Here is a 21449-nt window from a genome sequence, read left to right as displayed (position 1 = left end):
AATAACTTTTTTAAATTGAATCACTTATAGCCAGTGATAGAGCTTCCTTAAAACTCTTCAAACCATATTTTCTCCTTGTAAATATAAGACTTAGACAAAATGGTAACAGCCAAAATAAAATAAGAGTTAAGCTAAAAGTAAGTTGGCTTTAATTTAATGGTGCCCTATTTTTGGTGTTATAATTTCACTGAAAACAGTTAATTTGAGGGGTAAAATTATTGTTTTTAAATGCAAAATAAAAAAAAAATTAAATGGCCTGATAAGGAATAAGTAAGTTGCACTAAATAACAAAATAGTAAAACAAGCATCTGAATTAATTGAGTAGACATTTTTAAAGATTTTATAGCTTTATTACTAAGGTTCTGTGTGGCCTTAAACCTGTCATTTAATTCTAGATATGTCTAGAACAGTAAGTAGGCACCTAATCAAGAAATCAGTGTTTACTGAATGACAAAATAGTGGATCCTAGGTTAAGGAGTCGTGGAAAGATAGTACTTCACCTTTTACACTGAGTTTTAAATTTTGTCAAGTACTTTTAAGAAAATATAATTTCAACTGATAACCAAGTAATACTGTTTTTATTTCTTCTTTCACTGTACATTTATTCTTACAGAGTGTTACAATTTTTTCTGGATAAAATTTGGTATGAAATGCCTTAAGAAATGCATAAATTTGCAGAGCACTTTCTTAAAGTTTTATTGTTTGGAAGGTCCACCTCTTACAGTGCAAATAGGAGAGGGTTTCTGTGGGGAAAACCGTAGACTGTTCCAAGCCAGTGCCATTCATCATTAGGAGAGATAACACGTTTCACTTTGTTACTCACCCGAACGGAATGTCCTCACAGCACCTGTCATGAATCTGCTTAGAAATGCTAGGTTACACATACACGCGTGCGCACATGCACAGCTGCATGGAGCAGGCTCCTGCACACGCATATGTGTGGGTCACATGCGCTGTGCAGACTGTCGCTCTGAGTGTACCGGGTTCCCTGACCCTAAGGATCCAGCATATTGTGTGGAACCCAGACTCGAACAAGTTTTGGAAATTGGCTTCTTCAGCTCGCCTGCCACTGCCTCTTATGAAAGTTCTCAACGGGGTTTACAAATGTATACCCACCCCCAGATTTAGGTGCTGTGGTAGCCCAAATTATGTGCTGTAGAGAGTAAAGTTTTAATAGATTTAATAATTCATTAAGAATTTATAATGTCAGTGTTAATCTGAATCAATTCACTGAGGGTCTTGTAGTTAAATACACATATTAACATACACACACACACACACACACACGAGTAAATGGGGATGCTGTGATGGCAGGACATCCTGAGACACACCTGTGGTACAGCCAGCGAGGATGTGGCAACAAGACTGTTTCTCTGATGAGTGAATCAATAGGAAAATAATTTTTCACAAGCATTTTTGTTTTCCATATTATTTTGAGAAAAATGTGCTTACATAAGAAAACTTCTCTTAATCGTGCCTGTCTTCTCTGCAAAGTAAAGATTTTGATGATTTGAGACTGACGTTCACTAAACAAAGCACATTGAACATCAGGAATTAAAGTCTGAAGTGTAGCCAACCAAGGCTGTCTGAACCCAGTAAAAATGCTATGTAGAAGGATCAGGAAAAGATCTTTGCTAACAAAGAATATGTGTAAAATAAAAAGATGGAAATCCTGACACAGACTTACACTTGTTGACAAGTTGACCCTAATTTTTACTTTTAGAGATTTGTTACTCTCTTGTGTTACTGATGTATATTTTTTAGTTTTAAGAGCAAATTTAGAATATTGGTTTAAGCAATAAGGATATACGGTACAACACAGGGAAAGTTAGCCATTATTCTGTAATAATATTAAATGAAGTATAATCAATACAAATATTGAATCACTTTGCTGTACACCTGAAACTAATATAAATCAACTATACTTCAATTTAAAAAAATAAAAGATTGTTTTCAACAGTTGGTTCCAAAAGTGCTTGAAAATGTGGCCACCTGTACACGTTTATTTTGCTCACAGAAAATATGATAAACTGTATGTTTTATTGCATGTTGATGTTTTTCTGATTTCGCTGTAGATAAAATCCATAGAGCATGATTATTCACAGTGTAGCCCTAAATATTAGTGAAACTACAAATAAGTGAGGCCTCTAGTAGTTCATAAAGGAGAATTCGATTAAGTTGACTTTAAATGAAGTCTGTCCTGGAGCCAAATTTCATTTAATTTTGTAAAGGAAATTTTTTCAGGAATTAATTCAAAAAGTCAAAAATACCTCAGATTGTTAAAATATCTTGTATTTATGCATTTATACTTTGTTTATTCCAAAATACACTTTTTGTTCAAAAATCGGAGATTTTTCCACTTATTTCCACTTACTTTGATTCACTTGATCATCATCAGTAAGAAGCACATGCTTCCAAAATTTTTCGTATTTAACATTCCTCAAGAGATTGGCAAGTCTTTGAATTTTTCAGTTGTCTGTTCAGTTTGTATCTCTTACTCGTATCATTTGATTCCATGATAACATGTCAGCATGGAATAAAATCTCCAGCTCTGTCGCATTTTCTGTAGCTAATAAAATTGTATAGGTGGTCGTATTTCCAATCAGCTTTCAGAACCAGTGTTATACTTAAAAGTATGTTAACACAGGATAATAGTAAGTCCTTGAATTCAGGGTTAAAGTTACATGTGCTAAACCTGATGTTGCGGGATGTTCCAGCCATGTTCACTTCTGATGCTGCGGGATGAGCTCGGTGCAGAGGCCTTTGGTGTCTCTTCCGTCCCCGCTGCACACTTGGCCTCCCAGCCTCTCCCGCGGCTCTTCTGTCCTCCTTGGTAATCCATAACTGCGTCACGTTTCCACTAGGAAACGACCCTCCCTGGTTTCTAACATCCTCTTTTTTAATCAGTTCTGTTTATTCCCAGCAGACTTTCCTTCCTAAAAGCATTATCTGATTATATTACTTGCTCCAAATCTTTGATGGTTCTCTGTTGCCTAAAGGCTGTCATGCAAAGTCCTGGCTCAGCATCCAGGGTCCTCTTGGCACCAGTGTCCTCTGACCCACTCTGGTCCTTGACGACACACTCCCACCTCGTTGTGTGCCTCCATGGTTTGCCTTTTCCTTTCTGGAACGTGAGACAGAACACTGTCTGGAGAGAAGGGGGGGTGCTTGGATTTTATGCCCGTTCTTCTGGAGGACCTTGATCAAGCCATTTACTGACTTTTCTAAGGTTCAGTTTCCATATTTCTAAAAACAGAAATGTGAGTAATCGCCATCCTAAGTTGTCCGTTAACCTCTAACCGGTCCCAAACCCGATAATAAAACGGCTGTGAAGGTGCTTTCTGAACACTGCAGCGTGCTGTGTAAATGTTAGATTGCTTGTGTTAACATGACAGTGGAGGGGGTTGGGGGAGATACAGAGAAAGAAAAGGGAAGAGGAGAGGGAGTTCGTGTGCGATTTTATTTATTCTGTTAAAATACCTGAGTTGATTCATTCAAAACAATAGTTTTAGTGCCTTTGTAGCGCAGGTGCTGCTCCGAGGACCAGAAAGGAGTGTAGCAGAGTGGGACAGGCCTCGTCCTCGTGGGTCTTGCCGTCTGCGGGGAGGGAGTGGGTAGTAAAAAACAAACACAGAAGTAAGATGACTTGCGGGAAGTATGCTCGAAAGGGTGTGTGGACGACGCCCCTGTGAGGAGGTGGTGTCTGAACGAAGACTGGCAGGATGCGAAAGGACGGGGGAACACTCGCCGGCACCAGCAGCAGTTTGTACCGCGGGGCGGCTGCCGATGAGCTCGGTGCAGGAGGTGTGAAGGGGCGGGTGAGGGCGCGCCCAGCCCAGGGTGGGAGGAGCTCACCCTCGCTCCGGGTGCTGCGGCCAGCTGTGCAGGGTTGTCATGACGACGGGTCTGTGTGCGTGAAGGCCCAGCAACCTCTGTCGCCTTGGGGGTCTTCACACCCAGCGTTGTCTGCTCTCCTCCGGTGCTGCTCAGTCCCGGGACTTCCCTCTTTTGCTCTTAAACGGCCTTTAGGGCGTGCTGCATGGAACTGAGCCCAGTGTAAACCTCGCAGAGCTCATCAGCCACAGAGTTTATCCCTGTCTGAGATCTGGGATCTAGGGGGTTCCTTGGTGTTTGTCCCTCCCCTCTTGTTTTCTACAGGCACTTGTGTTAATCAGGTCCTCTTTCAGTGCGTTTGTGCTGATTTGGTCGCGGGTGCGGCTGGGAGGCTGACTGTAGGATAATGCAGATCCCTATGATTTGCGCTGTTCCCTTGCATATTGTTTGTCAACCTTATAAATGTAGCAGATATTAGAAAATGTATTATATGTACATATCTATGTCTTTAAAATTTATGATGAAGGTGAATCTCCTTTGAATCAAGCTTTTTGACAGTCAAAATAAGTGGCTCTCAGGTTTCTTGACTGGACCCACGGGAGCGTCGCCGTGTGAGACTGAGGAAGAAGCCCCGTGTGACGGTGTCCCTGTTACAGCTGCAGTGCTCTCTCATACTGCCTGTTCTGTCCTATTTCCCGTTACTAAATATAATGCTATTCGGAACCCACTAAATTGATTTCACAACTCATTAATGGGTTATAACCTGCAATTTGGAAGACGTTAGTCTGTGTTTACAGTCCTTTTATGCCGTTCCACTTACCTGAAGACAGATTTCCCTGTTTTCAGACACCCTCCTGACTTGCTGTCTGGCCAGTTCCGCTGGTCAGACGCAAGCCAGGCACTTGGGATTCCAACCCTAGAATTCCTGATCCGTGTCCTAGTTTTAATGCTTCATCTTTCCCCTTAGGACTCACTGTCTTGGATGTGCTATGTAGCTTGCTTGTTACGCTTAGCACTGGGTCTGTCTCCCTCAGCCGTGTGTCAGCTGCGTGAGGACAGGGATCTTCGTGTTTTCAGTTCCCCAAAGTGTCCCGGATGCCTAGGGGAGGGCGTTGCACGTAGTAGATGCTCAGTGCCTACTGATTAAATGAATGGGCTTAGAGACAGGCTCCCCCCACCCCCGAGAATGGAGCCAGCCAGCTACGTCAGCGAGTACGGGTTAGGTCATGCTGCGGGAAGAGGCAGCGGCAGCACCCCCTTGCTCAGTGCTGACGCACGGTGTCTCCCTGCTGACCCGGAGCCAGCTGTGGTCCTCACGTGGGTCCAGGGGGCTGCCCCCATCCAGGTGGTCACTGGCACTTCAGCAGCGTCAGCCTGTGCAATCTGCATGTCTGCATGCATTCTTGCGAGCTCCCACGGGGAAGAGATCGTGGAGAATCACTTTCGGGCTCTTGGTGAAACCTTTCCGGCCAGTGTAACACAGATGACTCCCTTCACGTTTTCTTGGCCAAAACAAGTCTTGTGGCCAGGCCCATCTTCCGGGGTTGAGAGGGTAGCCCTCCCACAGGTCTAGGAGAGGGAGAACCAGAAAGGGTGAGTGTGAGCCTTGTCCATGGCCGTGCGATAACGGGAAAGTGCCCCATTAGTTCTTCTTTCTCTGCTTGTTTATTTATCTTTGTGACATATTTGTAGCTGTTGCACCTGAAGGGTAATTATGCCCCTTGATGGCACCTTGTGGGACCTCGTGGTGAAGGAAGAGAGGGCCGTATATGGCTCAGGGCATGTCTGTCATTCTAAGTCAGGCAATGCTGAGCAGAGATTATTTTGAAATCCAGAAAGACTCATGAGGTGCTGCAGAGCACGGGTCCCTGGTGGTATCCTCTTGATCGGTGGTCTGTCACTCTCCCTCCTGGGTGTGCTCATGATGGGGACCTTATTGTAAACAGTTTAAAACTTTTATGGTAAAAATTATTGCTTACAAACGTCAAACACCAGCGATGGGCTTAGTGCCGTGTAGCACCTGAACTGTGTTCTGTTCTGTGTCTCTGAGTCTTTTTCTTGCATGTGGTTACAGTTACCTAGTTTACAGTCCTTATCAGAGAACAACGAGAGCTCGTTTAAATTACAAAAGACCATCACCAATTTATTCTACTTACGGTAAAAGTAGCAGTCCCCCCCCCCCCCCAAAAAAAAACCCTCAAAGAGGGCAGCACATCCCTTGCCAGAACTGCCAGTGAGCTGTCAGCGTGGAGCCTGCTGCGAGCCGCCCCCCCAGCGCCTGGCTCCGCCCGTGGGCTCCCACGTTCTGCTCTCCGCGTGATGCAAGAATCATCAGCACGTTTGTGCCGGTTTCCTGTTGCCGCCCTAGCGAGTTCCCACAAATGCGGTGGCTTAGAAGAACAGAATCTATTATTTTGGTCGTGCTGTGGGTCACAATCCCACCATGGCTCTCACCAGGCTAAAATCAAGGCATCTGCAGAACTGGGCTTTTTCTGGAGCTTCAAGGGGAGACATCAGGTTGCTGCAGAATCCAGGTCCTTGGTGTTGTCAGGCTGAGGCCCCTGCTCCCTTCCTGTGGCGGCTGAGGGCGCTTCTCAGCTCATAGAAGCTGCCCTCTTGGCTTGGCTTTTGCCTCCTTCCTGAGTCCTCAAGGCCAGCAGTGTCACTCGGCGCCTCTCCTGTTCCTGCCACCGCATCTCTCACTGCTAATCCAGGTAACCCCCCATTGCGAGGTCTGTTACCCTCCATCCACAAAGCCCCTTTGCCACGGGACGTAACACAGCATAACACACAGCAGGGGCAGAGGCTGCGAGGGCCCAGGCCCGCCCGCCGCGCCCGGGTACACTTGGCAGAGGGCCTGCCATTCCCTCTCTGCAGCCTGGGAAGGTGAAATGGTTTAAAAGTCAAAGGCTTTAGTGGACACTTACATTACAGAGATTGAGCACTTTCTTTTTCAGACAGATGTTTTGACGTTAAAATGTCACAGTATTGTCACGGACCTTCACAGGTGGTGCACATTTACTTTTCAAAGGAGAAAGTGCCACACTCAGCATAGTACAAGCAAGTCGGTTTCAGTCATTACTGTTAGTTTATTAACAGTTCTGTATTTTTTGAAATTATTTGCAAAAGTGTGTTTAATCTTCAAGGGACGTGTCTCCTTAGTACTAATCCTGCTTCTGTGCGGCTCGCTCCTCGTGGACTGGAATGTAGGAGGAGATAAAAGGTAATCCTAACAAAACTTAATCAGAAGAATTAAAGTGCCGTTAAACACAGCCGCGTGATGCGCGACTGCGGTGTCTGTGTGTGCTTCGGGGCAGTTACCTGCTGTTCAGGCAAGTCTGTGTGCACCAAAGTTGCATTTATTATATACAGTAAAATGTTTCCTGTCTGACTGCTTACTCTAGTAAAAAGAAAAAAAAACCCAGCTTAATCACATTCTACTGTGGCATTTTACTGGCTTTCATAACGTCTCCCCGAAGAGCAGAGATGGAGTTTTCCTTTTGCGTGTGAGTGTAGTCATTGCTGCGGCGGATGGAGTAGGTTTTACACGGAGCTGGCCGGCGCGTTCTCACGCCGCCCTTGTGCTGGGCGGGGTCTGAAGCCCCTTTGGGGGGGAAATGGTGCTGCTGTTCTTGTTTCCGTTGTAGGGTTGTTTGCCTCCTCTCTCCCCCTCACGGTGAGACGGTGGCCCTCGGGTTTCCTGGCACGGCCGGCGGAGCGCCCCCACGGCCGCCGTGCGGACCAGCATCAGAGCTTTCACACTTGGCTCTCCCGAGGGCACGATCCGTGTTCCCCACACCACTTCCAAGTGTGCTGTATCCTCGGATTGCAACTTGGAAAATTAGTGTTCTTGAACCACGCCTTAAAACAGTTTGATGTTTGGAGCCCGGTGCCACCTGCGGTCACACACTGGTTTTCCCACTCCTTCCCCAGTACTTCTCTGTGGGGCTTCCTCGGGCTGGTGCCCCTGCAGGGCTCAGCCTGGTCTGGAGCCAGGAAGGCAGCGTATGTCTGGTCAGTATTAACAGCCGCTTTTGCTGATTTATTTTTAACTTTCAGTCCTTTCTTGACTTAAATAATCATTCTGGGAAGAAGCTATTATCTAATTGTAAACTCTGCACATTTAACCTCTCGACTACCACAACAAGTATGTATTTAAAGCCGAGTGGCTGCAGCGTGGCATGATTTTTACATGTTGTCCGTGGGGCCCTGACCCCACTCCCAGCCTTTCTTCTGTACATCGGGACTTCTGGAAGAGTTCTCTGCCTCTTAATTTGGAAAGACACAGGTTTCTTTTTTCCCGTCCTATTTCACAGTGGCCACATTTAATGAAATAAATGTCTGCTAAATACAAGGGCCAGAACTCCCTGCTCTGAACTCTAGGTCCACACCTTACTAGTTTTGTGATCTTTGGCAAGTTTCCTGACTTCCTTATGCCTCCTCTCCAAAGAGAATAAGAGCTATCTCACCACAGTGCCCGTTTCACTAGCCCCAGGGGGACGGGGCTCACCCTGTCTACGCCTGCCCCCCAGCACCCTGGCGGTGTGCCCCTGGGACGGGCCTGCTCAGCGCGGGCGCAGGGTCAGCAGGACAGCGCGAGTAGCACACCGAGCCCAGGCCCGGGTCAGAGTAGCAGGGTCGGCGACGTTTCCTGGGGTTTACATGTTAGCAGTTACACTTAAACAAAGAAAAATGTACTTAATAAATGTCTTTCATGGAAGACATATTGATCTACCACTCAGCCATTCCATATCGACCTTAGATAACACTCCTTTCAATTAAGTAAACTTGGCCTCTCTCTGTTAGTCTCTGACATAATTTCTGGGCTGACTTAAGAGTATGAGGAAAGGATGAAAATGAATTCCTGTTCCCTGAAGTTGTGTGTGTGTGTGTGTCTGTGTGTTTCTTTTTTTTAATGAAACTGAGTTTTAAAATAAATGAGGTCCTTTCAGCTTTCTCAATAAGGAGCGTTCAAAGCTTTCTTTTCTGTAGTTTGTTCTAAGGGAAAGAAGCAACATTTGCTAAACTAAATTTGCTTGTTGGTACCCTCTGACTTAAAACATTTTATTCATCTGTCCCAGGTTTAAAACAGGAACTATATTACTTTTTTCCATTTTACTTTCCATGTGGGCATCTGTAGGGCTTTCAAATTTTAGGGCAGAGAGATCTTAGAAATGATCGCACCACCGCATCTTACAGATGAGGAAAGGGAATAGAAGTTAAATGGTCCTCGTAGCTGGTGGGAAGGTAAGATGTGAAAGGGGCTTCCTGACCTTTGACCAATTTTTGCCCTTCCTTCCTTCCTTAAGAAACAAAACAAAACAAAAATAGCAAGCCATGTCTAACCATAGAAAGAGATGCTTCAGTTATTCTGTTTTTGTTCTCATTCAAGTCTTTGCAGAAATTGCAGTCCTAATTGTTTACCTAAACTATAGGGAGAAGTCTGTATGTAAGTTGTTCTGGTTACCAGAATTTTTTGGCTCTCTTACACACATTGTAGAACTTGCAAAAACCAGTCTTCCTTTTGTTCAGGATAAATTTTGGAATGCATTCATTGTTAATAGAGTACATCTCGTGTAAAACATTTCTCGTAGAGCTAGAGTGAGTCTGTTAATGTGATGAAAATTTTTTTGGTATTTGAATGACTGTCTTATATTTTAAAGAAAGATCAGGTAGCATTTTCAGTTGTTAACAGTTTTCCCCTAGTATCAGCCTCTCTCTGGTTTTTATGTTACTCACTTTTATTCATGTCAGGAGGTTAAAATGACAGAAGTATCTACTGTAGTAAAATATATTCCTATTTTACCTGCAGCCCCAAATCTTGAAACATTAGCAGAATCACGCGCCCCGCGGTCCTGAGCTCCTCAGCGCATAGCAACTGGCGTGATCAGTTTTGTGTCTGATCGGGTCACTCCACAGCTCTCCCTTTTCTGGTACAGCTGTTAAAAGGAATCACAGCATCCTTGAGGCAGCAGCGATAACAGACACAGATGTCATGAATTAAAAAAAAAAAAAGATTTTTAGGAAATAATTATATACTCATTAAGTTTGAAATGTGGAACACGTATCACTGCTTTTAAATGTGTCTCACATTTTCCTGAGCATTTAAACTTTGCGGGCTCTGCTGGTAGAGAGGGGACAGGATGGGCCCGGCCGGGAGGGGCTCAGCCTGTGCTCGGTGTCAGTCAGGGCCCAGCCGTGTCCTGACGGAGGCGCACTTCGGGGGGCGGGGGGTGGCAGCGGGACCCTCCATGCCCGATCAGTAATCGCAGTGCAGGACGCACACTTTCTCCTCTCCCACATGGTGACTCCTGGACACGTGTCGGTCAATGAGGTGAGTAGCGTACTCAGATTTACATTTTAATATATATGCGAGGTATACATAATTTAAGTACTGAAACACATATTTAGCATAAAGACGTTTGTTGTTTATAATATGAAGCAGAACCAGCGCGTGCGTTGAAAGCGGCAGTTAACTCAGTAACTTTCTGTCCTGACCTCCAGCTTCTACAGGAGGCCCTTTTGTACACTGAATTTTTCACGTTTAAGTTTAGTTTGGTGGATTCCTCATCATCCTGTTTCTCTGGCTCCTTTGCTTGCGGGCGGCGGCAGCCAGTCGGGTTCCTGTGGCAGTTAAGGTGCGATGCTAGGGCTAATCTCTGTAAAATGTTCTTCTTTTTCCCTATCATCAATCTTTCACACTCACATCAAACCCCTAGTGTATCAGCAGGTTTCCCAGAGCTACTGGTTAAAATTACCTTTGCTTTTGGTAAACTCTGAACCTTCAAGCCTCAGTGTTTTCAGCTGCCCCCTGTGGAATCCGCGAAGCCGCTCTCTGCACATCCCTCACTGCCAGTCGCTGGCTTTATGTCCTGAAACCAGGAGCCAGTGCAGAGCCCTGCTCTCCGGCTGAGAGCGCCTTCAGTACTCCCAATAATCCGTGCCGCCGGGAGACCCGCACGTGAGAGGGCTCGCGCCTCCCGGGGTCGGGGGGCTGTGCTTGTCTGACCTGGTAATCATGCAGATTCTTTAAACCCAGCTGTTTCTAAAAGTTTCTTGGCCTTTCTCACCCTGAGAGAAGTTGGCAAATTGACTCCTTTGTCTTCAGAGGAGCTGCTGCAGTTACATTATTTATTTCTTCAAGTTTGTCTCATTAACGTCCTATCCGAATACTCCACGCTTTACTTAAATCCCCTTTATCCGCCTTTTCACATACTTTTCCACTTCTTCACTTTCACACATACCTCCCTTCATCCGCTCTGATAGGACCATCGTTATTAGCAAGAATGGGTTCCAGGATAGGCAGGATTTCTTGTGAGTAGATGGTTCATGATGGTTCAGCTTTTAGCCCCGTGCACATTCCACGGGCAGCCGTTGGGTTGTAAGTTCGTTCTTTTGGAAGGGAGACCCCTGCCTCGGAGGATGCTGCTGTGCTGGTTGGCGTGCCTCTTCCTGTTGCCTCTGAGCAGACAGCCCGGTGCAGCATCCTGAGTTACAGTCTCATTAAGATTTACTGTAAACACCCAGGGGGTTCTTGGAAAATAATAGAAAATGAAAAGTGTGCTTTTCCCTGTGACTAGCAGCCTAGTTTTGGTAGCTGTTGCCTCAAGCAAGTAAAATTTCTGAATATTGTTCTCAAACTTTAATTTCTGTTTAGCAAAAAGCTTTAGGCTAATAACAGTGAAATAACAGCCATCCAAGTTTGAAATTAAAGATATTCACTTTGAAAGTCAACTAAATGTTGACTTCAACATATAATGTATATGTCTTATTTATTTTAACATACTTAATACATATTAATGTATTGTATCAGCACTTACCACATTATGTTAGCATTTTCTAAAATGGTCATTAAAAAAGAGGAAAAAGTATTCACACATCAAAGCAAACAAGACCAAAAATTATCCAGGGTGTCTCTCTGTGCAGGTCTCAGTGGTAAGAGCCTCATTTTTCTAGAGATGGCCGTGCCCTTTCATACATGTTATTATATAAACCTCTGATGTGCAAAAGTCTGTTTTATCGTCTCTAAAGTGGGAGTAAGTGAAGTATTGAAGGCTAATGATTTTATCGTTTCTAATCACAAGAGTCACAGCCATGTTCTAAGGGATGTTTCTGTAAAAGTTAATAATTTATTTATATACACGCCACCCAATTGTTATGTATTAATACTTATTTTTAAATAAGTTACTATATTGTCATGCTTAATTATTTGGGATATGCAAGCCATGTTTTAAAAAATTAAGAAATGAAACCAATGTGAATCATTCAGTAGGTTTTCTTGTTAGAATTCCTTTTATTTTTTTTTTCTTTAGTTGTGTTCCCTCAATTCTCCCCGAATTGATCAAAAGGAAATAAAGTTTAACCCTCCGCACCCTTTTTTAATGTGGGGATAGATGTAATATGCTGGTTTAGGGTCACGGAGTAAAGAGGAAATTTTGAAGTTTTGCGTATTCCCCCAAAACAGTCTTCTGATCCTAATGCATTGTTTTGATGACATTTGTTAATCGAGGGTTTTGTATGCAATTTCTTATCACAGCTGCAGCTTCATTTTTTTACTCCTCCTGTTTCCTTTGGTTTGTTTTTTGCAGTGGGGACACCTTATTACATGTCTCCAGAGAGGATACATGAGAATGGGTACAACTTCAAGTCCGACATCTGGTCCCTGGGCTGTCTGCTGTACGAGGTGGGTAGTGCTGGCGGGGCCCGTTCAGGGCGGTGACTGTACGTGCTGGGCTACGTTCCCCCGTCCTTTTAGCACACACTTGGTTTTTTCTGGATGATGTTTAAGCTTTTTAATTATGATGAATTAGCTTTTTACTTATGAAGAGTTCATTCACTGACTTCGTAACTGTTTCTCTGAGGCAATATAGTAACTACGCATTTCTGCATTTGCTTCCTGTAATGTATTCTCGACTGTTTCCTTTTGATGAGTTTTATTGTTTAAATGTTATGTTAATGTTTTCTGCATAATCTTATTTATAAAAATATACATGTATTTAAAAAAAATGCCATGTGTAGCAGGAAAGGTATAATGGAATTTAAAATATGAAAGCATAGTAAATACCTTTATCAGTTTTTTTTTCACTTTTACATAGAGTAGTTCAGCTTTAAGGATAGTTTGTAAACAGATAATTCTTCTCGGTTTTCACTTAGTTTCCGTGAGTAACAATTTGTGTGGGTAAAGCTCAGTGAAATTCTCTCTCTCACCTGTTCTGCTGGTGATAATGTATCAGAGGAAGATAGAATTGTGTAGGGAGATCCTCTAGCAGATACTGCAGCGCTGTGATTTGGGTAAGGAGAGGCCTGTGCTGAGCACCTTTTATGGTCATGTTACAGAGCAGTGGTGTCAGACAACATGCGAGCTAGTGACTTCTGTAATTTTATTCTTTAATCGAATGGTAATTTTCCTAGGAATGTAGGCTTTTGGTCAAAGCTGTTAACTGAAAATTAGCCTACTTCTCAGTAACTCTTTTAATAAAATAAAGTGAAGGAAAATAATACATGGAATCATTTTCACAGTTTAATGTATGCAGAGGAAGTCTGAAGTGGACAGGAGGGGACCGTTGTACCCCTTGCTCTGCGCTTTGTTTTCCTTGTCTGCTTGACTTCAGTGAAACGCACGATGAGATCATCTATTTTCATTTTTCCACGAGTACAGAGGGTTTTTTAAAATGTATATCATAGTCTTTAATTATTGTTTTACTGATTGCAGGTTCAAATTTCCTTAATTTAAGGAATCTGAGATTGTTTATTTTGTTCTTCCTACTAAAGTAACTAATGGCCACTTAAAAAGAAAGGATTTTTTTAAGTGTTCTTAAACAACATCCCTAGTATAATTTTTATTAAGAAAAGTTATGAATTAGTGATATAACAAAATACACGTTTGTATGTATGCACACGAGATTAAAAGAGATTTATGCTCACTATATTATATTCTGTTGATAATTTGGTACAGTGTTGAACTGATTTGATTAAGTTACTATAATGTTTAAAAGTCACTTTGTACATTTAAAATATTTTGTATCTGTTTAGGTAACCTTAGACCCCTTCAGGCCATAGTCTAATATTGTCAAACCAACATCTTCCCTTTAAACACCTACAAGTGAGCAGCACATTGGTTTCCACTAGCGAGATCAAATTTGTCAATTAAAAAAAGTTCAGTTGAAGAAATAGTGTTTTGGGGGAAGTTTGCATAATTCTTAGGACCAAGAGACTCCCATGTCAGAACTGAAATAACTCTTCACATTCTGAATTTGCTTTTGAGAAGCAGTGTCCCATTTCTGTGTATACTTAAAATGATCACCAAAATAAAAATTATTTCTTTGGACATGCCTACATTCATGCATTTTATGTGTTGTGGATGACTTTGAGTTAAAAATATTTAACATGTTAATATTAGTTTTCATCTCAATGCATTTTTACAGTTCCTCCATGCAAGTCATTTGGAAGAACTAGAATTTTTCTCAGGATTTAATTTACCTCGATGTTATGTCTCCTTCCAGTTATGTTTTAGTATAATGTTAATCAAAATACTCAGTAATTTAGCTTTAAACAATTGACTGTCTAAAGCTTTAATTTACCTCGTTGTTGTATCTCCTTCTGGTTATGTCTTAGTATAATATTAATAAAAATGCCCAGTAATTTAGCTTTAAAAAACTGGCCACAGCGTCACATAGGTATTTTATATTGTATCCCACTAAGAATTTACTGCTAACAATGGAAGAGTGGGAAGCCCTTTTTGAAAACGTATTTTTAACTCAGAAAATTAGACTTTCAAATATTCCTGAAACCTCAAAAAAAAAAAAAAAACCTAACAGTACAGTTTTAATTGATATGCAACAAAGTAGACTTTACTACTTAAAATCAAGATGCTGTGCTTTGGCTACACGGACCTTTACATGGAAAAGTAGGTTTTACACATTTCCTTTATTGTTCAGTGCAGCAATTGCATCCTTCCAGGGTTGTAGGTTGGTGGCTTACAGTTCAAAAAAAAAGAGAGCTGCCACCAGCCCCGAAGACAGACAGTGGGCTTTCGTCCCTCCGACACCCCCAGAATACTAATCAGGAGAGTCGGACCCTGGAGGTCAGGGAGCAAGTCAATCATTCTAGCGATCGTCTCAGTGTGGAGGATCAAATTAGCCTGAAAAATTCAGCTGCTGGGAGGAGAGGGCGAGCAGCTGTCAGGGGCAGCGTCGAGATGCACTAATGAACCAGATGAATAGTGCAAAAGCTTGAAAATAAAAACAGGACAGTTGACATTTTTCATCTGTCAAAGCAGGAGATGCATGAAAATATACTATTCCTGTTTAACTCCTTAGGGGATGTTCGGATTTTTTTTTAACGCTCTGCAGTATTGAGACAAAAGTGCTGTAATGAACTCCTGGCACACGATAATGAATATACGCACGTTTATTTAGGGTTTCTGCAAACATGGAGACTGTCATTTACATACACAGCCTATATTTCAGGGTGGCATTTTAAAGATCCTATTTCATCCTAAAGTGTCCTCCCATTTTAACCAAAAAAAAAAAAAAAAAAGCAAAAAGCCATGGTCATCATCATTGGAGCTTCTCTTCTAGAAATTTCCTTGCAGATGGAGTGCTTTGTATGTTTAGGGACATTGACACTGTTTTTTGCCCTTTTCTCTTCGTGGGGAGCACCTGGTCCTGAGGCAGTTGGTGCGAGGTGCGTCCCCTGCGGGGCCAGCTCGCCGTCCAGGCCGGGAAGGAGTTAAGCCCAGGCGGGAGCTGCCAGACAGATGAGAGCGTTTTCAGCTGGTCTCGTCCCTGCTGCCGACGCCCGCTGCGGAGCACAGCACGGCCAGCGTGTTTCACACGCGCGCGGCCTGTCTGGGGATGTACACATTGTCCTTCCAAAATCAGACTTATTAGCACATGTAGAAAAGGGTGACTGACTTGGGGCAGCCCTGCGCTCTGTGCGGTATCCTGGCTGCCGCAGTTCAGAGATTCAGAAGGTTCGAACAGGAGGCTAACATTTTAAATTGAATTTTTAGTTTGTAACCCGGCTTCCTACAGTCCTTGCTCGCACTTTAAATGTCAGGTTAGAACCTGGTCTTAAAGTTAAATTCAATAATGTCCTTTTTAAATTGGTTCATCCTTTGAGTCGTTTTTTTCTGCGTAAAAATCTCATTTGGATGCGCCTCCAAGTAGCGGCCATGACTTGTAAAACCTTGGCGCACAGTTCGTGCTTCTGCGACCCCGTCAGAGGAGAGGAGTCCTCATGCTCTATGAACTGCTTGAGGATCAGTTACGACATTCAGATTGAGGAGACTTTTTTTTTCACTCAAAATAACCTTTCCCTGCAAATGGAAACTATCGTGCGACCTAAAATGCTGTGCATTCTGGTCCTAAAGCATTGCTAGATGGTAATTCAGTTTTAACTTAAGTTTCATTTTTGTTGTATTTTGACCACTATCTGCTTGATGTAGACCATTGATGCCTGTTGAGTCATGAAATAAATTAGCTGTTTTTATGGCATTATATTTACAAAGAGTTTTAAGTTATTTTATGTTCTTTTTCTTAATGCTGTTTTATGTGGCATATACATATATATATATGAATAATTATATGCTAATCATTTCTCCCTTTTAGGGAAGTTTAAATGTTGAAAATAATAACCAAAAATTGAAGTAAGATTTCTAGGACTTACTAAATAATCCTCTGCAAAGGATTTTGGTTAAAATCAAAATGCCTGGATAGCTTCATTTAAAGTCTTTGTACTTGCTTGCTACCCCAGTGTAAGAGTCTTGATGAGATCACCTGTAAAGCTAACCTGTAACTATATCAGTTTCACTGGGAGCATTTTACAGATGGCTGCGCTCCAGAGTCCGTTCTACGGTGACAAAATGAATCTGTACTCGCTGTGTAAGAAGATAGAGCAGTGTGACTACCCGCCTCTTCCCTCAGATCACTATTCAGAGGAAGTAAGTCACTTTCCATTCCGGGTGTACGTTTGTCGTTCATTTTGCTGACGTTTGCATTCTGCTAAGAAATTTTCCTTTTCCAGTAATACGGGTGATGAGTACAGAGCACTTCCACTCTGTTTCATTCTCGTGGAGGGAGGCTTGCTGTTCAAAGAGCGGACTCCGTGCTTCATCATGGGGAGTGGACCATAACCCAGCGTGCGGTGTGAGGCTGGCCACATCCTGGGTGTGATGGGCACAGTGGCTGCCTTCAGAGCACAGGAACACGGCCGAGGGCGGGACTCAGGCCCAGGCCCCAGTTCATCAGCACATCCGGCATCCGCTCCTACCCTCACAGTCTCAGACCGACACACAGTAGGACTTTCTTTCTGGCAGAACTTCCCTCCTGCCCCTGTTTTCCCCAAATTGAAACAAACATCTCTGAACTCCTTGTCCCTCAACCTTGTTCCTTCAGCTTTATCCTCCGTCCTCTTACAAGACCTGCCCCGTCACCCCCTCACTGCTGCAGTCAGCTTCTGTGGGAAGTGTTTGAGGCTGTCATGGTAAACGTGGTAAAAAGTGTGTTGGATGGGATTGACAATTTTAGAAGACTTCACCTTATTCAGATCTGAGCCTGGACCCTTGCTCGCTTTGGCAGCCCACTGAAATGAGTGGCTGGGCTCCACCCAACATCCGGTTTTTCGTTGGACGAAACATCTCCCGTTCTTGCCTAATGCATCGTGATTTTACCGATATTTCAGAAGGAGATACACAGAATAGCAGTGTTCCAGGTTAACTAGATGTGTTCACGTAACTCTGAAAAGCTCACTGGGGACCCGCCCAGCGGAAACACCGTTTTGAGTTAGGGCATCTCACCTTCTCATGAGCAACAGAGTTTTTGCCCAAGGAAAATGGAAAAGAGTAGGAAAAAATATGAAAACAAGTACGATGTTCACCTTTTAGGCAGTCTTGTCGCTGTTTCTATTCTGAAATAAATACGGTTGGCTGTAGTTCTGTGTGAGGAAGCCTGAGTCGTGCAGCGTGAGTGGTAAGTGAAGAGTCTTTATGTCTGTGAAGCACTTGTGGCCTGAGGACATTAAAAGTACCTTTTTTCTAGTAGTTTTGATACTGATAATCAACGATGCTTGGTTTTTTTGTTTCATAGCATTTGTCTTCAGGTAATTAGAATAAACTCTTACAAGGCAGGGATGGTAATTTGGAAGTCTCATCTTTATTTGATGTTAATGCTATTATGTTACCCATTTTTAATTACTGTTTGGGGTGTAGAATATAAACATGGTGTTTCACAAAACCACCTTCAGAACCCTGGGCCCGGAGACCAGAGGGTGAGCAGCGGTGCCGCAGGATGGCGGGGCTGCCCGGCCGCTCTTTGTTGTGTCATTCATGCTGTCTGCTCTTTTCCACGAAGCACATGAATATTTCACGTATCTGCATCCTCATCCCCTATTCTTCTTGACTAATTTTCAGACTGTCTGGATTTGCATTTCACATGGTAGCTGATGAGGGGATGCTGGGTGCAGCAGTGAAGCCTCAGCAGGCGGTTACCATGGTGACCTTCAGCAGGATTTTAATGATGATACCACTAGTGGCTCGTTGAAGTCGGCCTGCCTGCAGGGCTACTTCGCTGCAGCTAAGTGTGAAGTTGGATTTGCGGATTCTCAGCCAAGGGGCAAATATCAAAGTCTGGCCCAGATAGAAGAAGGTCTTACAGCCAGGAAAGGAAAATAGATTCCACTTTTTACTTCACTCTGTATAGTTACCAGTTTAGAAAAGAGATATAAAGCAAAACACATTATATGATGTACTTTCCAAAAAAGATAGTACGGTCCCTCACGTGGGTGAAAATCTGCTGTTATGCCGAGATAAATAGAGAGCTGCACTATGTAGGTAAACAAGGAAACTAATTCTTACTGAAGAAATGAGATTCAAAAAATACAGACTAATGATCTTACTTTAATCTGTTCAGTTATGTAGAAAAGTTCTCAGAACAGGAGCTTTGAAATGCAGATGTGCTAATAAATATTTTCTCTCCTTAAGTAGGAACTCAGTTTGTTTGGAAAATAATTACCCAGAATATATGGCAGCAAAAAACCTGAACAGATTTCATGCTGCCATGCTTTAACGGCACCCTAAATATTCCTTTATATAGTAAGCTTTTTAGATCTTCTTAAAGTCCAAATCACCATTTGGTTTTTCAGTGTGGCAAAATTTAGGAAACAATAAAGAGTGAAGTATAAAATTTTTAAACAGTAAACTTTTAATTAAAAGACCAATTCATTAGGTGTCAATTTTATAACTCAAATGATAATGGACTCTGAATCTGTTTGAAAACTAAAAATTTTAAGCAGATTAATTTCCCACCAAATGTCTATTTAAAAGCTCACCAAATTGATTTAGCTGCTGCTCAGTATTTAAGGCTACTGACCAGAGTGGATGCACAGAATGAAAACTGTTCTTGCCAGTCAGCCTCGGCCTCAGGATTCCTGAGAACCTGCAGGATCCGTTCTAGAGACAGTCATTGCCTTTGGAACTCAGAGTTTAAAAGTTGGGGATTTTAAAATTTCTTATAATCTAAGACATTGATACACTTAAGCATCAAAAACCAAAAACTGAGAAATAGCGTCCTTGGGAAAAATAAACTTGTATGTCAGAGCTTTCCTTTGACTCACGCTTGTTGTCATGATGTTCAGCTGATGAGGATTCCAGACAAGACACCTCAGCCACACACGAGTGGTATTAGGGGTGTGTGTTTTATAGCTTGCTAAAATACTTTTATTTAAGACTTCTAGTGTTCAATATTCTTTCCTTTTCTAGTAATGATCTCATCCATGTCTCAGTAGGGAATTATTAGACTTAATAAAAGCATGGGATTGAAAAGACGCACATCGCCCCTGCAGCGGCTCTCGGGTTTAACCAAACTCGGTATTGTTGTGATAAAGAAATTGGCATCAGTGAAGCGGGCATTTACTGAGCACTTACCGTGTACAAGGAGTGCAGATCCCCGAGGGCCCTCGTGCCCTGGCGCGGGCTGACCCCTCCAGACGTGCGGGTCCCAGCGCACTCTCCTCTCCCCCAGCTCCACCCACGCAGGCTCTACCGGAAGGTCCGTGAATTACCATCTTTTTATGGATGCCATCTCTTCATTTTGAAATGCCCCCTCTCCTTGTTCTTTATCAGGCGGACTTACTCTCTTTAAAACAAAGCATGGACTTCACCTCGTGCATGAAGTTACCCTCCTCCCTTGGCGATCACACTGTAGTGTATTTGTTCCTTTTTTTAATTGAGGTGTAGTGGATTTACAGTATTAGATGCGTCTCAGGTGTACAACATAGTGATTCACAATTTTTAAAGGTCATACTCAATTTATAAATATCATAAAATATTGGCTACACTCCCTGTGCTGTACAGTATATCCTTACAGCTTGTCTGTTCGGTACATAGAAGTTTATACCTCTGAATCCCCTGTCCCTCCCCTGCCCCTCCCCACCACCCTCTCCCCACTGGAGACCACTAGCTTGTTCTCTGTATCTGCAGTCTGCTTCTTTTTTGTTATATTCGCATTTGCTTTAGAGTCCACAGAGAAGGGGACTTTTGTCTTTCCCCGTCTGACTCGCCTCGCTAAGTATAATCGCTCCACATCCACCCGTGCTGCTGCGCGTGGCCCGTCCCTTCCTTTGTCCAGCTGCCTAGTTCTCCGCTGCCCACACACCGCGCCTTCTCCCACGCGGGGCCCCTCGGGACCGTCCCCTCCTGTCCCGAGGAGCGGTAGCTGCCTTTTGTCTGTGTGTCTCTGGGGCCTGGCGCGTTAAAGGAGGTTTAGGGAGTAATTCATTGATTGATTGATCTACCAGTTGAGGGAATGAGGGAGTGAGATTAAAGGAATAAATGGAAAAAAGAATGAAACAATAAATGTCAACTGAATGAGAGAATGTTCTCAAAGAACTCTACCTAGTGAGGCAGGAAAGTACTCGAAAGGCAGGTCAGCGATGATGATTTCTCTTAACAAGGTTACCTGCTGTGTGATCTTGCTCATGCTTACGAGCAGGCAGCATCGTATCGGGTGTCCAGCATCCATCCACTAGGAAGGAAGACAAGTGGATGTTTTCCCTCCAGCTTCAGTGTTTAATTTCTTTGGGAGATGCTGGAGTAGTCACTTTGGGAGTGACTTTGGGAGATGCTGGAGTAGAATTAGGCATGTTCACTGTTGAAAATGTTATCAAGGCTATCTCAGGAGAATCTAAGAAAATATACAGTTGTCCTTTAAAATAACTACCTAAATGGTCACATCCAAAGAACTAATGGAGAATGGATGAAATCTTAGAAACTTTAACTTCCAAAATGACCATCTTTTTTTTTTTTACTTTATTAAATGATAGTATCTTTTTTTCACTTTATTGCCTCCATTGCTTTTTATCCCTTTCTTAGACAATATCATAATGCCGCCTCTTTTTTTTAATCTTTTTTTAAGTTAGAGAAATGGAAGGCAGGAGAGGAGGGTTTTCTGTCCCTTTCAGCCTTTCTAGGAATGGCCGCTGTCTTCCCAGCCGCTTCACTCAAATGCGTAAGAATTCCAGCAGCATTTCCATTTTTTTTTTTCCAATCAAAGTATAGTTGATTTATAACGTTGTGTTTCAGTTGTACAGCAAAGTGATTCAGGTATATATTTTTCAGA

At 42.9% G+C, this 21449-nt stretch overlaps 1 protein-coding gene across 8 annotated transcripts in view; it reads left to right on the top strand.

Annotated features, from left to right (window-relative positions):
- Window positions 1–21449, top strand: part of NEK7 (NIMA related kinase 7) — a 132105-nt gene that overhangs the window by 90684 nt on the left and 19972 nt on the right. For 6 of the 8 annotated variants that reach the window (XR_012501780.1, XM_074351576.1, XM_074351580.1 and 3 more), the window contains 2 exons: window positions 12423–12517; window positions 16664–16777. Coding sequence is in view for 7 of the 8 variants with exons in the window: in XM_074351576.1 (XP_074207677.1) it covers window positions 12423–12517; window positions 16664–16777 (209 nt within the window). In the remaining variant the exon portion in view is untranslated. Of the gene's footprint in view, window positions 1–12422; window positions 12518–13353; window positions 14162–16663; window positions 16778–16860; window positions 17767–21449 lie in introns of those variants that run through there. The other 2 variants (XM_074351578.1, XM_074351577.1) reach the window with 2 other exon arrangements.

Source organism: Camelus bactrianus, chromosome 23, assembly GCF_048773025.1.
Source record: "Camelus bactrianus isolate YW-2024 breed Bactrian camel chromosome 23, ASM4877302v1, whole genome shotgun sequence".
Lineage (NCBI taxonomy): Eukaryota > Metazoa > Chordata > Mammalia > Artiodactyla > Camelidae > Camelus > Camelus bactrianus.
This window is presented reverse-complemented; position numbering and strand designations above follow the sequence as displayed.